Genomic DNA, 17,453 nt, shown 5'->3' on the forward strand with positions numbered 1-17,453 from the left:
TGGTGTCTGAAATGTCCCCCTTCCACATCAGAGCCTGCAGCTGGGCACTTGCTGGCGTTGGGAGGGCAAAGCTCTGCTGGAAGCAATGCTCCAAGGACACTGTGCTTAGACCAGATTGCTTAACCCAGATCTGTCTGTATGTGGCATCCATGATGTAAACACAGACTCCCAAACCAGCAGCAACTTTAAGAAATGGGTTTCAAAAGCTTTCTCCAGATGTATGTTTTGAAGTTTAAAAAAAAAAAAAAAAAAAAAAAAAAAAAAAGCAGCTAAATATATCCTGCCAAAACGGATATAATCAGTTAGTGAAAACTCCTAGGAGCCAAAATTATTATTGAATTACATAGTTGTCAATCCAGTGGAAAGGACTCACCCATCCTAAACCAAAGCAACGCTGCTCATGCCATACTTGCTTTTCTTTGCAGAAGGGATTTTTCTGAAAAGGGGACATAGAGGAGGGGGTAAGACCAAAATGAATATTTATTGCCTTCTCTCTGACCTGCGAGAGGTTTCTGGAGAAATTAAACATGTTAAAGCTCTGCAGCATTCATCCATTATGGAAAACCATGGGGTGGCAGTAGCTGCCAAAACACTAGACATCACAGCCTACTAAGACTTCCCTCTGAACTGTCACTGTCTGCTCAAGTCCCACCTCTCTGGTCAAGTTACAAGACAAGCACTCCTCTCCACAAAAATTAAAAAAAACCAAACAAACCCACAAACCACCACCAAAAAAACCCACACCAAAACAACAACAAAACCAATCACAAAACCCCCCAAAACACTCCCCCCCAACCCACCCAACAACCTATGAAACCTTAGACTAACAAGGATGGCATTTCATAAACAAAATCTTTACAGTCATACTCCATAATGGCAACGCCATGAAAAAGGCATGGATTATGAGAAATCTGTTTACGCTTCAGACTTCTTAAGCACACTGGGGTTTTTATTGCATGGGGAAGAATAAGCCACTGAAATAATTTTTCCAATTGGTAAGAAAAGGAATGGTCTCTTCCAGAATATAACAGTCCTTCAGTCATGTCAAAACGTCCATATTCTACAACATGTCTGTTACTAAATATAATGCTATTAATTTCTCTGTGTGTCAGTCTTCCTTGCATTTTCAGCATGTGGCAGATTTCTCAATGAAGGATGAAATTATATTAGACATTGACTTCCCAGAGCCGACATTTTCTTGAATGACAATATTCTGCATAGGCAACTGTAGTAACATTTATGAATTAATTTCCCTCCTACAAGAGACTGACCTGAATTTTTGCACTCCTCAGTTTCCAATAGAAGTGGAAGCATGAGACATATGTAAGAGAGAAATGCACCTCCTGAATGAGTCTTACTGTAAAATATATGCAAATGGAAACAAAACAAATACTATTTACACATATTCTCAAACATATTCATGTAAAAGTTAAGTGGAAACATTTCTGTAGCTCAGGATTTGGAACTTTCTTTGAAGAACTGAATGCCACTGAGCAATACACAAGCAATTTTCCCTGCTGGATAGGTATTATGAAAGGAAAGGTCCTATGTTATTGTTTTAACCGACAAAGCAATAAAATTGGATGTGAAGACAGCTATCAGAAACCCAAGCCAAATGAGCATTTTACTTACTAGCAGCAATCATTCTTCTTGCAAGATTGAGTACTGCAATGTAAAGTCATCGGGTTACCAGCTGCCTAACAATAAAAGAGTAAAAAGAAGAAAGGACTTGTGGAAAACAGATTTGAGGACAAATACAGCGTACCCCAGTTACAGTCATGCTCTGAATCACCTTCTGGAGGAGTACTGTCCCTGTTGACTAGGGGGTCCCTGGGAAGGTTAACCTGCCCAGCTGAAGAAGACATGAGAGGCAGAAGCCACCATTTTTTTCTAGTGCAGGTCACCATTTCATATGATGTTGTAAGTGGGAAACAAAAAAAACACAACAATTTTATAATAGAAAATTATAATTGAAGACAGTGCAATATAGACAAAATATGATCAATTTGTATCAGTTTAGTTGATGACTAAATAAATGAACTAATTATTTTAAATATCCACTGTCATTAACATTTTATTAAGCTTCTACTTATTTCTTTCACGTATTTTTCTGTTCTCCCTCATTATTTATAATCATCTCTACTATTTACCACTAGATGTACTAATTCATTACAGATCGTGCAGAACATGACAGCCCCATTATGTTGAAGTACATTGGTGATGTCAGAATCACTACGCTGAACTTGCAAAAAAAAAAAAAAAAAAAAAAGAATTAATAGATTAAGTAAATTTCTGTGAAATACAACTGTAAGGAGCCATGGTGTAGTTAAATTGGACAAGGCTGGAAACAAAGCCAGCAGAAAGTTGTCATTATTTTTAAATTCCAAAGCACAATTGCATTTTTAGTTAATACAGCTGAAATGTAAGCTTGGCTTGATCAATACCACAGAGCTGGTGAAAAAAGGTCTTACTGTAGAAAAATATAAACAAAACTAACATTGGACAAGAAAAATGGACAAAATGTGAAAGCTGTCACGAAACTAGTCTACTGTTATTCCCACAGCAGCAGGCAGGAGGCCCCCACACGAGGAACTGCATACACACAGGCGTGTTTCATCTGCCTTCCCCCACCCCAGATCTTCAATTCTTTGTGAAATTCTGGGGAATGTGGTATCTCTCATCGAAAAATAAAAAACAGGGAAAGTTCCTTGTAATGTTATATTTATCAAGGCAAAAAAAAACCTAGGGGACCCAAGACTGGGATCTCCCGAGAAGACACATGACAGTAGTAAAAAAGAGGTGAGCACTAATTGCATTGCCTAATTACTACTCCACAGCACAACCCATGCTACATGGTTAAGTCATGGCCTTCCCTGAGGGTGGGGAGGGAGGGGTAAAGTGTACAGTTTTATGTACATTAAAGTAGGCTTCAGGTTTCTCTTTTCAAACGGAAGGGGTGTTGGGAAGGGGACTGTGAAGTGACATTGCTGTAGAGCTGGAACTGAACCATTTTACCATGTGTCAACTCCAGCTTCAGCCCTGTGTCACACACTGCTCCTGTCTCAGCTCTGAGCCACACAGTTGCACTTTCCTTTAGAAATCCTCATTTTCTTCTGCTGTAGGTTGAGACTCTGGAGCACACCAACCTGTATGTTCTCATCTTCTCTGTTCTCCAGTCCTCCCACAGGTGCTCAAAAGATTTCAAAGCAACCTCACTCTTCACGAGCACCCAATATCACAAGCTACACCATTTCTTTGACCTTACCAAGTTCAGGCAGTTCCAGTGCAGAATCTGCCAATTCTGTTTTGGGGGCTGAGGTGGCACTGGGCTCCTTCCACGGGGTGTCCCCTCAGATTCCCCCCCACCAAGGAACTCATGCCTACCCTGTTCCATGTCCCAGGCCCCTCTGGAGACATCTTCCCAATGTCCTGTCTCTTCCTCTCCCAAATTCTTTCCACCTTTCCCTGTTCTCTGAACAGTTCTCCTTAGCACTAGTACATACAAGTTCAGCAACCTGCTTAGCATTGCCTCCGTGGCAAACAACCACATTCCTTCGAATGTGATCTTATTGACTAAGAGTATTGAGTGCAAAGAGCAGGGTGTGGGCAACAGAACCACAGGATGCCTGCAGGGAGGCAGCTGTGAGCTGCTTGGTGACAGTCCTCTCCATTTCCAGCCAGCTGTGACCTGCCATGAGCAGCCTCCTGCCCTCCAGAGCCTCAGCCAGCCAGGAGCCCTGGTGCCTGCCTCCAGCGTGGTTAAGGGTGGGGCAGCAGCTGCTAGGGACAGGAGATATGGGAAGAGAAACAGAGGAATGAGAAGACACACAGAGGAGACATGTTAAAAGCCACGTTTAGAGAAATGGAGGAGGTGCATGAGAAGAAATGGAGGAGACATGGCTGAAGACACACTCTTGGGAGGAGGCACTCCATGCCAGAGGAGGTACCTCTGAAGGACTATGGCTGTGGGCAACCCACGTCAGGGCAGGGACACCCTTGAGGGACCATGGCCACAGGTGACCCACGCTGGGGCAGGGACATACCTGAGGGACTGTGGCCTGTGGAGGAACAACGCTGGAGCAGCAACACAGAGCAGCTCAAAGGAGAAGAGAGTCCACTCAGAAGTAAAGAGCAGCAGAGAAGCCCTTACAACTGACTCTAACTTCTTCTGTTGCCTCAAGAGAGGAGCTTGGAGGGTCTGAGTATAAGGGGTGATGGAAACAGGGGAAGCCAAGGCTAGGGAGTGGGAGAAAAGGTGTTCCTGTAAGTGTTTTTTTTTAATTGTTTATGTTTTTTTTTCTTAATACCCAAATCCATGTTTAGAAGTTTGTGTTAATGGACAATAAATTAAGTGAAAATTCCCCAACTCAAGACTGTTTTGCCCATGATGCCACAAGAACACATGTATCATGGGTAGAGCCATTCCATTCAATCAGCTACTCCAACCAGCCTCAAACTCCCAGAACCAGTGTACCTGCGCTGTCAGAGGGGGCAATCCCTTAGAAACTGTCACCCTCCACTTTCAATTCCAGAGTGGTCACTGTTCCTCTAAATCAGGAGTGGATCCCAAATGTGTGTTGCCCCAGAATCTCACAGCCACTGCCTTTTTCATTCATAATGGGGTGCCCTTTGGCTCCCCCAATTACTACTGCCAGAGGTATTAGCAATGCAAGATGGTGGAAAGATTACTCACCTGTTTCTGCTGTAACTCAAGTAGCTTTGAGAGTGCTGATTCACATTTGTGGGATGCACATTTTCTCAAGAGATACAGGATATTATATTCTGCTTATAAAAGGAGGCATTGCCTCAGGCTCTGTCCATGCTGAAATATTGGGAATTAATTTTTGATCTATCCTGAAAATTTGCTTCAATTCAAGTTAAAAGTCAGTGGTGTGTCTTTCTCATCCATAACTTGCCAGCCCACAATGACACTTCTGAGGGACTGTCACCTGCCACCAAGATAATGGCTTTGTAAAGAAGACTAATTAAATAGTGAGAACAGTACAGAGCTCTTCAACAGGTGTTTACTCTTTAGTTCAAGTAGAATGTAAATACATGGACTGAGCTTCTTCCAGGTGTTCTATATATTTGCAGAGACTGGGGAAAAAAAGGCGGGGGGGGGGGGGGGGGGGGCGGGGCACGCTTAGAATGTCCTAGTCAAACATATGGAGTCCTGAGGGACAGGGAAATTAATGCAGTACCTCCAAACTAGTCACAGCTCTTGGGTACAAGCTTCCATCATTCAAAAGGGGTAAATCTTTGCATTAGTGATAAGAAAGCACTGAGAGATGGAAAAATGGGGAAATGCCCAAGCCACATATCTTCTCCTACAGCATGGCTATCTGAGCCAACAAAGACACACTAGCCTCCACTGACCTTGCTTCTGCTTCCTGGCACAGGAACACATGCCTCATGAAAATTTTGGGAAATGCTATTCCAAACATTTCTGGAATTTTCTATTCTTTGTCCATCTCGTTCATTTTGACTGAAGTTTTTGCACAACACATCAATAATAAAGCTTTGTGTCAGCATAGTGAGGGCCTCATCTTGTTTCAAAAGTCTTAAGCACTCCCATAATACAAGTCATCAACAATCACCTGGAAGATACAGGACAAAGTTTTCTTCAGCTACAGAAGGGCATGCCCTGAAAGAACTAAATCTGTCTAAACAGAAGTCTTATTATCTATTTTAACAATCTCTTCAGAAAAGAAAAAAAAAACAAAACACACAACAAAAAAAAACAGATCTACAACATAGTTTTCTCTGAAACGTCTGTCCTTTTCATTTCATTGGCAAAGACTATTAAGAAACATCCAATTTACAAGGGCACTGTACAAGTACCACTAAACAACCTTACAAAGAAACTTAAAGCAATCTTTAGTTTCTAAGTCTCTGAAGTGATCAAATTGAGTTGGACATAATTTGATGCTGGGGCTGAGGGGGGGTGGGGTGGGGAAGAGACCTTTACATTTTTCCTTTGGTAAATTATATTATCTACTACCTCAATCGATATTCAAACTGTTATTGAACAGCTAGTCTATGTTTTTAAAAGAAAAGGTCCACTTACTAAAATTTTCTGGGAGCATTTTTATGTTTCACTTAATGCTAGCTTTTACAGATCTTCTAAAATCACTTCAAATTTGATATGTAACCCACATATGATGGTGATTTATCTGAGAAAGTCAGCAAATCCTCCCCTCATATGCCATCAAAATCGATGAAAACACACTAAAAGGACTACAAGGGTTTTCAGATGACTCTGGCATTGTTCCACCTAGTTTCTGTGCTCCACCAAAGTTTAACTGGAAATCTACCTCATCTATCATTTTCTTCCTTTCTGTAACTAACAAACTCCATTATTTTCATTACTTTTTAGTAAGAAACCATAATAAATCTACCCTAAGAAGGCAAGGGATCTGCTTTAATAGGTTGTCTGCTGAAGATGTTTGCACTGACGACCTTTTGAGGCACCCCTGAAGCTACAGCCATTTAATTGATCACTCTATCACTGTATAGAAGAGATTTTGTAACAGGAGTTCATTCTCTCCTATTGATTCAAAGTTTAATAATTATGATGTTTTGCAATGGTTTTGTCTGCCCATTGTGAGTAGTTATAGTTTACCTGTCGGAAGGGTAACTCCTGGAGTGCAAGTGGCAGAAGGCTCACGCAGAATCTCACTGACTGAGGCAGGCAGATTTTAAATCAGATGCCTTAGCTATGCAGGAAGCAAAGAGGTTTTTTCATAGAGTCTGCAGTCTCGTATAGCAAACCCAGTCTCAGTGTATGCAAGCTTGATTAATTTTGACTGCCTCCATTCAGCTGCAGTCAAGTTTTTCTCTCCTAATTTTTTTTTTATGCTACTTTGCAGACAAGATTGCCCAAATCTGGACTGAGCTGTCTACTGCCATGGAAACAGAACAGTATTCTCAAGAGATAAACACTGCATCTCCACTGCTTGTGCTTCAGTCTTGCTTGCAAAAGTTAGAGGTGCTGGCACGGATTTCTGCTATAAGCTGTAAACTGCACCATTTCTGTACCTGGGAGGGGAGAGCCAGCTGGGAAATAACAGATACACCGCAGGTAGCATTTCCTCCTCAGAGGCAAGATGACAGTGAGCCTTAAAGAGCTATGCAAGGTCATGGCCAGGTAGAGAAGTCTTGGCAGAAACAGTCTAGCTAACTGTCAGTTCGTAGCCCATCTTAGTATAAAGAAAATAAAGTGAGGAAGTAAAACCGCAAGTTGATTTCTTGAGTCTCTGCATGTCTTTGAATAAGTCAGCTTATGTACTTAAGTGCAGAGTAAAGCCACATTGGTCATATTGGCCATCATACTTAGTCGTCAAAGGACATGCCATGTCCATGCTAATCTTGTAAACATTTCAGCAATGAGGTTTGAGAGCTTTTCCCAATACCCTCCTAACTTTCACTAGTCAGTTTAACTATGGTAATTTTCCTAAGCTTTTACACATTCAACAAGAGGAAGACACATTCCTCTAAAGGTCTGGAAGATGCTGCTTTTTCCACAGAATAGGCAGACAGCCTAAGGACTGTAGCAGCACAACAGAGGTGCCTAGGCAGCTGCCTCAAGTTAAGCAGCACACTCACACCAGTGACTAACTGAGATCTTGCCACAGCCACCCATGGCTCTGTTTCTTGAGACTGGGTTGCTGTAACACCTTTCTTCATTCCCCTATACCTTGAAAGCACACAAGCTAAAATGAGCTGAGAGTTTTGTACCCCTCTGAAGAAGATATTTTCACTTCAAGATCACACCACGCATGCTGCAGTGTGGGTACAAGCTTACTGCCAGCCTCCGGTGGGAATTCAAGGTGTCAGTTTTGTAACCTTCACCCTTCCACTTAGCTTGCAATTCGGCAGTTAGCAGGACTGGCAGAGAGACAGAAGTGAATCTGCCATTGCCACAGTGAGGAAAGCTGTTTCAGTATGCAAGACAGCTACTGGCAAGGCATGCACGAGGAGGTCCCTTACTGCCACTTTGTTCCACTCAGGTTCTCATCTGCTTTTTCCCCAAGATGGAGGTTAACAACAACAATACACACACAAAAACAACAACAAAATCTTTCCTATTATGTTTTTTTAGCAAATGTTGATTGTCAAAATGGAAGAAGAACTCCTATATCATGCAACAATTACTTTTTAAAACCTTCTGTAGTCAAGAAGTATCACACGGGAGATTCAAAGGACCTTTCTAAAAAAGGAATGGAATCTAATGATCTTCTATTTGGGAGTTGCCTAAACAAAGAAAACCCTCATAATATTTTAAAACCTTACCTATCTAGAGCTCCTGCTAACCAATGCAGAGATGAAGACTTGCTCTGACTTTTCAATGGTCTTTTCATTCTACAAATTGTTATCATTAATATTTGTTAAGCAAGAGGCAACCTGAGATGCTTGTGGATACATTAAATGTGAGCTGCTTGTATCATTAATACAATACTCCCTGTCTCCCATCCTCATCTCTTCTCTCTTTCTTACCTTTTCCAACCCAGATTTTACATTTTCTGAGGCAAGGATTGTATCCCAAAGTAATCGTTTGCAAAGTGCCCAGCTCATCCTATGGCTCAGTTAGTTTTCAGGAGCTTCAAAGCTAGAAAACACATTAATGAAACAGTAACTGACAGATGTCCTATCTCAAAGTTTCACAATCAAAAGGAGAAGCACAGTGGAAATCAAAATGCAAAAAGAGATGCTCTGAGAAGAGAGCTGCCATCTTAGGTGTAACCCTTTAACTTTCTCCCGATGCTGTGACTGAAAAATCACTATCCCTCCTCTAGAAAAGAAAGCTCTAGTTTAAAATCTAGCAGTATCATAATTAATGTGAATATTACACTAATCTTGGAAAAAAATGCCACTACTTATCAGGTTCATTTACATTTTTTAATAACTCCTTGGCTTAGTATTACTAAGTAATAATTACTATTATTACTAGGCTTTTAGTATTAATTCTGAAAATAGCTTAGGAGGTTCCATGTGTCAGCTCACATCCTACAGCCACCCAGCCATTCCCTGGGGCAAAACAGGTTCAAGAATACAGACGGGCAAAAAGGCCTCCGGTCAATCATCTCTCCTAAAGGAAGAGCATCGCCGCGTCCTGTTTTGGCAACAGGACTTTCAGCTTCACAGTACAGAATTGACATAATGCAGTTCCAGTAGCACAAAGACATGTCACCAGCCTCCACTTACATTTTATTAGATTACTACATTGACATCTACCATGCCAATTTTTGTTCGATGCTTCTGAACATTTTCTATCAGGATAGATATTAGGAACTGGCTATTAAAACTCGGTCTAAACTGAGCATTGCTATGTTGTTATCACTCTAGGTTGTATTTTTAAGGGTCAGAACCATCTTTTTCCACCTTTAAACTGCTCATATCTATGTGTTATGAATGCACAGTCTACATTAACTACTGTCATCAAATACTCTACAGCCCAAGACCACAAGTCAATCTAAAAAGTTATCCAAAAGACTGTCTTTGAAGTAAAAGTGCAAAGGAACAGTTTGAAGTCCGTGATTATTTAGAACTAATACTACTACTGTTTTTACTACTCCTTTCATTTTAATGAGAGAAAAATGCAATTAAGCCAAAAAAGAATACTAAGAAGTTAGTAATCTTGATGTAATCCTCACTAGTGTCTAAAGCACCCTTGTGGTCTGCTCCTTCAGGGTGAAAGGCAGTTCATACATTATTATATTACGTGTCATTTATTAGTTGCATAAGAAGAGCCTATTTACATACAGTGCCTGAAAAGAGCTGCTGTTAAACACCTTACATTCCGGTTCAGTTTCTTGTGCATAATTTAGGGCATCACATTCAGAACAAGACACCAGCTGGCACTTAAGGGAGAATAATGAGAATGACTGAACATGTCCAGTTAATGTAATTTTCCTAAGTAGTCATATTTACCAGGGTTCAGATCAAAGGGGATGTAGTAATAGATTTCAAAGCTGTTGCATAAGGAAAGGATGGGATAGCGGAAACAGTAATCGGCTTAAACTGTAGCAAGAAAGATTCAGGTTAATCAGTAGGGAAACTTTTCTAACATGAAGTGCAGTGAAGCAATAGAACGGATTACCTGGGAATATGGTGGAGTCTCCATCATAGATGAGAAGAGGGCAGACACACTGTTTTTTCCAGATAATATAGGATAATGGACTAGACAGCCCTGTGAGATCTCTTCCAGACTGATTTTTTCTGACTGTATGTGAAGGAAGGGTATTTCCACTGACCTATACTACTGGGTAGGTTTTTCTTCACGGCTGGCATTCCAGAGGGAAGAGTCAAAAGATACAAATGAACAAAAAAATATTAATGAGTAGTGATGCCAGCACAGCTACTGTTTACTTTTATCTGTGCAGTCTCCTATCCTCTCCCTCAGGGATTTTTGTTGCTGGATGTTACTCTATATTTTAATTAATTTCAGAAAAGTCTTTAGGGTTATGGCTGCTACTGGCGAAGCTCATTTCCAAGAAGGATGCTCCCGAAAAAGTGAGTTTGGAGGCATATCAAGATAAAATTGGAAAGAGAACTTAGAAATCGCATAGTCTGAAAAAAGCGGTAAGTATCTGAACAGAAACACAAGGGATATGGGAAGTTAATTATCTGGCACTGATAACTGATTCCCTTCTCGCTGTCTTGGTTTTAATAAATAAACACCACACTTTTCTGGGTGCTTATTTCCCTACAGTTACTTGAATCTATACAACAATACTATCTAGAACAGATATTTCTCAAAATCATATTCAACCCATAAAAAGCAGACTATTGTAACTTGGTTTAAACTGTGCTGTTATATCGGGCACTTCCAAAATGCTGGTTTTAAAGAAAAAAAAAAAAAGTTAAATTGTAGCATTGGTTTGACCTCTGTTGCTGTTCCCTTTGGTCATGAAACATTGAGAAAGCAGAAGAATCCAAAAATGTCTAGTGAAGGAAAACAACTGCCGCATTCACAACTGAAACCTGCAGTTAATCACTAGCATCTGCAAGGCAAATACTATTGTCAAAAGAAATGACTTCAGGGGAATAATTTTACCAGTGTGAGTGCAGGATTTAATTCATGCCAAGACAAATCATAGGACCCCAGAATTATTCATAGGAGTCATTAAGTATTCACTTACTTGACAGAGGTTGTAAGAAAAGGGAATACAGCTTTAAGATACATCACTGAAGCTGCTATTTTAGCTTCCAATTTTAACCTGTGCTTCCCTATAACGGCCTGGGGTTTCCCCACATGAAGTGTGAAGCACTGTAAAGCAGGTATCACCCATGGCATGCTCCTCCCAAAGTGAGTTTTGTGAGGGCTTTGGCCGAAACTCTTAAAATAAGAACACGTGCAGAACTACCAGCAACCCCCCCAGAAATGGGACAGATAAAAAAAGACATCAGATCACCAGGAGATATCCTTGGAACAGAGCCACTTTGAATCGGAGTTAATCCGTTCCTGCTGAGTTTCATTCCCAACTTACAACCAAATGTGATGATGCAGCATAAAATAGAAGTATGGGGAAAAGATGGGGAAGAAGATTCCCAAGTCCCTGCTGCCTTCCTGCTGCAAAGGGGCTCTTTGCCATCCCCTGCTTTTTTATCTCCTCCCCACTGTCCCTAACTACCATTTTATATCTTCTGCCTAACCTTTCTTCATGTCTCCTCTCTGTCCAGCCTCTGCCCTCTCCATTACACCTGCCTGCAGCTAGACAGTACTAAGTGGCTGATGTTTTGAAAAGGTGCTATAAAGAGCATCTTTGCCATGAGACAGCCCTTGTGTTCTAGCTTGGCACGTTGGTAGGTAGTTAAATGTCTGCAAGAAGTACAACTCGGGTTGTGACAGGAGCCCACCGTTGCAGCAGCTACCAAAGAGCCCAGCAAACGTCGGCACTGGGACAGAAGCAGGCACCTTCGCCTCTCCCAGCCATGAGGTTAGCCCTTCTCACCAGTGCTTGCGAGGGGCTGTCTGCTGACCTCGGCTGTCTAAGGGGGGAACCTGTCAGGTCTTTATATCATTATTTCTGGTAGTTGGAAGGAGTCTGCCAAAGAAGTTCTTTCAGTCTACTCAAAAGGGCAGTTCAAAAGCAGCGTCAAGTTTCTACAGGGAGAATCCTCATTAGCAAGATACCTAGGCAGCACATCTTCTAAATACCTTTTTTTTCTGCCTTTTACAGAGTCTCTCAGGTTCCTCTTTTCTCCTAAAACTGGGAGGTAAAGTGACAGCAAAAGGTCGGAAGACACAAGCTAAAAAAAATACACAAGCCAGCAAAAGATCCTAAAATATTAAACATCTTTCATGAGAATGCAGCCTGCAAAAATCAAACCACAAAGAAATAGCTGTTACTTTTCTTATCTTGAAGCTGCTTCTCTGGGGATGCTGGGGACACAAAATTCTGCCAGGAGCAAAAAACACAGAAGTTTCCATGCACAAATCCAGTTAATTCCATCCAAACTGTAACACATGAGCGAGGAGAAAAAAAGCCAGAAAACAGGTACCCAGATACTATAAATTTCAGGTAAGCACAACAAATACTATAACAAACATTAAGAAACCTGTAATAAACATATTTTTTTCCTGAAGGGTACATCCTTTCCAACATCTTTAAGCCTCTAGTTCCCCACAATCAAAAAGGAGTGCAACAGAAGTATAGTAGTCACAAACCAAAATATTTCATATGTACCATCTTGCCACGTTTCCTTCCTAAGTACCTTCCATTTCAGATAATATTTTGAAAAGTTTTCTGTGGAAAAAAATAGCCTAAATAGGTCTTGAAGGAAATACTACTTGCCTCTTTCATCACTGGAGATGCCTCATGATTACAACAGAGTCCTTCTGACAGCATCTCAAAGACAAGATGGTTAACAACATGTAAAGCAAGTACAGAATTATCTCTGTCTCTGAATTCATGAGTATAAAGGAGAGGAAGGATAAATTATTAGTTGTTAGAGTAATATCCAGAAAAAAACACATGTGATTTTCTACCTTGCCTTTTTCTGTCACAGAAACTTACCTGCTTTGTTCTTTTATGGACTTAACAGACCAACACATAAGAAATCAGTTCTAGGCTTCCTCTTTTACTATCTAGAGACAGCATGCTCAAAAAAAACCACCAACAAACCAAATAACCAAACCCAAAAAAACCCACAAGACCAAAAAAAATCAAACGAACCCCCCAAACCCCAAAACTAAACAGCACCTCCACACAAACACACAGTGGTAAATACATTTTTAATATTTTTGTTTTTTTCCTGGCCCCAAAGACCCACAGAATTTGATCAGCTGGCAGTGATTCTTATGGGAGGGAAATGAGTTTGTGGGTGTGAATCAGTAAGAATACCTCCTCTGAGCAACACAGCTAACCCAGGTGAGGATGCCATATTTCCATTAGCTGACCAAGTGACACTACTGAAGGTTTGCACATGTGCCTGTGTTTTGCTTTTTAAAAATGCTCTTAGACATTCCAGCTAATGTTGCCAGTGCATATTCATTTGATGAAGCGGTCATAGACCTCGAGAATGAGGAGTTACATCACTTCATTAATTTCGACTTGTCTTCTGGGAGTGTGCGCATCTACTAGGACAAAACATGTTTGTAGCATAATGCACTTCTGATATTCTAAATTAGGGCAGGTTGCTAAGGCTTTTTAGCAGAAGTGTAAATCAGGGTGGCATGAAGACAACTAGGGTCATTAAGCAGTGAGTTTCAGGGAAGAAGCCAGCCAGCTTCTCTGAGAACACCACTTCTAACTAAGAACACATCGTAATTCAGAAGACATGGGCAATTCTGAGAAAGGTAGCACATGCAGAAAAAGTTTTATTAGAAACACATTTAAAGGCAGTAAACCCCAGTAGGCACCTCCAGAAAGTTTTAAAGCTACAAATCATTGATCAAAGAAAAGGATTCAGGTTCATCAGATGTTTACAAGTAAAGAAGAGCAAATCAGAATGTAATTAATCAGGGCATTGAGACCACTGTTAATGAAGTCAGACATGATAGACCCTGGTTTCAATAGTTTCTGTGGTTTTCCACTAACCATAAGCACAGTGGGCCAGCCTTGGGTAGAAGTTGCTTTGAATTCTTTGTTACCATCTGAAGTTCAGACAATGAAAAACAGCAGGTAGATGGAAAACTACTTTTGTGAACTCCATTAAAAACTCACCATAGACATCATACCTGATGCGTTGAGGCAGCCACTGATGCGTAACTGACCTCATAGTTAACAGAAATTACATACCTAGCAGGTTTTACATAATTACCAGAGTACTTACTTGTATTTTCAGGGAATTTTTGGCCCCTAGAATTTATCGTAGATTACCCTGTTAAGGATCTGTCTTCAGATGAAGAAAAAAAAAATAATGCATGACTACCAAACCTATGGAAATAATGTTCTTATAATAGCACCTCATTTTAGTGATAAGAGCAAAATAAAGAATGCTTAATTTGCAGATGTGACCTACACAGCCTCTGCTGACAAGCAGGCCCCCTAAGGATACATCCGCTTTCATCAATTTTTCCATTCCATAGGAACATGTGGAATAATCTTCCGAAAAGCATCACAAAAAAATTAAGCACTGCAAAGATAAATATGTCAATACCTCATTTCACAATCACTTTCACATTTATTAAACTGAGCTACCATTTTATACATTGGTACAACTCTCCTAAGTGAACAAGTCTAAACAGAGTAGCTGATTCTTTGAAAAAATAATAAAAATGCCACTTGATATTTTTCAGTTATTTGAGCAGACACATTAACAAGCAGATCCCTGTAAAACCAGCTGAAGTTGCCCTTCTCAGAATCACCAATTCCAAGAACACTAATTAACAAAATCTTTTCAGCAAGAGAAATTCCAGCAGGAATGGGGAGTAAGTAAATCGTAATGAGCCACGTCAGAATTCTTGCTTAGAATAAGCATTGACAGAATTTGCCTTTCTCTGTAAACCAATACATACAGACTTTGGCAGCCCCAAAAGAACCCCGAAAATCCTTCATTTGAGGAATTAGAGCAGAAACTGCAATTCTAGTTACAAGTGAGGGCAGAGCACAAACAAAAGATAACAATGTGCAAGCTATTAGAAAAAGTAAGTGCTGTATCTAGAATAAAGCCGTCAGCCACAGAGGGATCAAAGTCCCTCATTTCAGCATTCATTTCAGCACTGCCCTTAAATTTCTACGAAAAACAAATTCTGTCTCAGAGGAAGGTTCAGTTAACCACAGACTGTAAATTCAAAAATAGGCAGACAAGCACAAAGAAAACTAATATATTTTAATTGCATAGGCTTAAGAAATGCAGTTCAACATACAGTTAATTTTGGAGACAGACATATTGAAACCAAAGGCTATCTCTCTCTCTCTATATATAAAATTAATAATACATTTTTTATTTCTTAACACAAAGAATTTACAGAATTAACAAGACATATTACATTGAAAAGCATATCTGGCTGAATATTTGAAGTAGCAAGGAATATTTTAATTCATGGTTTAATTTTTGTTGTGACAGAGGTGGGGGGTTTTTTATACTTTTCTGTTTTATACTTTCAGAGTAGATAGGAAATGCTATATATCAGCTTGACAAAGGATATCATTGCTAAGTTTTAGTTAAAAAAAAAAATCACGGCAATGGAAAGTAGAGAAACCAGATATTTAAATATTTGTTCTGAAAACCACTTAGCAAAATACAGGAAAGAGAGAAGCGCATTACAAAATATATGTCTGCTTATTAAAACCATTGGGATTCAATGCTTAGCTTCAGATGTCTGACCAAGATGAAAAAATAAGATCAAGTCAAGATGGTCCGCATACAAGTTCAAAGGCTAATTGGTGTGAACATCTCTGCACTTTCAGTACTGCAGACACCTCAAAATTGGAAAAGGATGACCTGCTCTCTTTCAGGCTAAGTACCAGTATAAGAAACAAGAAATGAAACAAAGACTGTTATAAGACTAAACATACTATTTTTATAAGAACAAAACTCTGAAGAAAAGCTACCACTGATGTTTATATAGTCAAATCTGAAGCTTTTCACAATGCATCATGAAACTAAATTTTGTCTTGCATATACTCCTTCATGCACTTTAGTATTCAAATACCTTCTTATTTTAAAATAGGCCACTTTATTCTAGTATCAAGTAAATGATGCCTTTAAGTATGAGGAACAGCCTTTATTTTTTCCAATGAAAAGGAATGAACAGCATTTACATTAAAAAAGTGGTTAGCATAGCTCAACAGACACTGAGAAATTTGCCATGTATTATTCTGAAAGCGTCTAAAATTTTCAGTCCCTGAAATCAGTTTAAGACACTAATTATAAAGTAATGCACATCAAGATTAAATCCTCCCTTATTTAGCTGACTCCTTGTTTAGAAAATGTCTCTTCATTTTTGTCGTCTTCCACTCTAAATTCCCCAAGGATTCCTTAAGATATTAACAAAATCATCATCATCCATGACTCCAATACTTAATCCTTCATAGTAATTTTCGAACTCAGAATAGGATACTTCATTGGGGTTGCTGCAGGACTCTCCTAACGTTTCTAGAAATGATGACTGAATTTCTTCTTCTGTAGCTTTGCCTGTGAAAGTATATTTTTTCCATTAAATACATTTTCAAGAACAGTGAATATATAGCATTTAATATATTTCAGGCAAGAAACTTTCAAATTTTAGCTTGCAAATATTTTTTTCTTGAACAAATTCAATATTCTGATTTCAGAATTAAGTCATTGGCTCATTTAATACCAGCTGCAGAAATTATCTTAATTTAATAGCACATGATAGTATTAAATATCAACAGAAACATAAGGCCACAATCAATTTCAATGAATTATGAGATCAGGAAGATTTTTTCTTCAAATGACTGCAAAAACTAAATAATGTATTTGTAAACTAAAATTTTGGTAATTCAGAAGTTATCTTGTAATAAAGCAGATGTTTAACGTAATACAAGTTCAAAGCTCTAGGAAAACCTGAAGATGCAAGTTTGCATTCAAAAAGTGTTCTACAATTGACATGTGTGTTTTAGCGACTTAATAAAGATTATACTCAAGATGATTTCATAGCATTGAGGAAAAAAGATAGCATTATAGCATTGGAAAAAATTGCATGTGTAACATCCCTATACCACCACGTGTCTTCATGTGTTACCATTAAAATCACAGGCAATACGAAAAACATCCTCTCTTCTACAGGTAAAACAGAAAGGGTCAGGACACCAGGGAGACTTTCACAATGATTATTTCAGTACACAGAGAGGTTATTTTAGAAACTGACATACAAACATTTAAGTTCCTACTTTTTCAATGGCAGAGTTTAAACATTTTTGAGAATCCTGAAAAAATAATGAAGATACCAACATTTCCTCTCTAAAGGATGACAATCCTGTCCCAGAAATAAATGAATAATTTATTCAGAAGGAACTTTAAGTGCTGAGTACATTCAGTGT

At 39.4% G+C, this 17,453-nt stretch overlaps 1 protein-coding gene across 1 annotated transcript in view; it reads right to left on the reverse strand.

Moving 5' to 3' along the window:
• Positions 1-16,408: 16,408 nt before the first annotated feature.
• The window catches only part of CAPS2 (calcyphosine 2), a 33,912-nt gene continuing 32,867 nt past the window's right edge, over positions 16,409-17,453 (reverse strand). The window contains exon 18 of the mRNA XM_068401430.1: positions 16,409-16,584. Within this exon, the coding sequence (XP_068257531.1) occupies positions 16,409-16,584 (176 nt within the window). The remainder of the gene's footprint in view (positions 16,585-17,453) is intronic.

This window comes from Nyctibius grandis, chromosome 5 (genome assembly GCF_013368605.1).
Source record: "Nyctibius grandis isolate bNycGra1 chromosome 5, bNycGra1.pri, whole genome shotgun sequence".
NCBI lineage: Eukaryota > Metazoa > Chordata > Aves > Nyctibiiformes > Nyctibiidae > Nyctibius > Nyctibius grandis.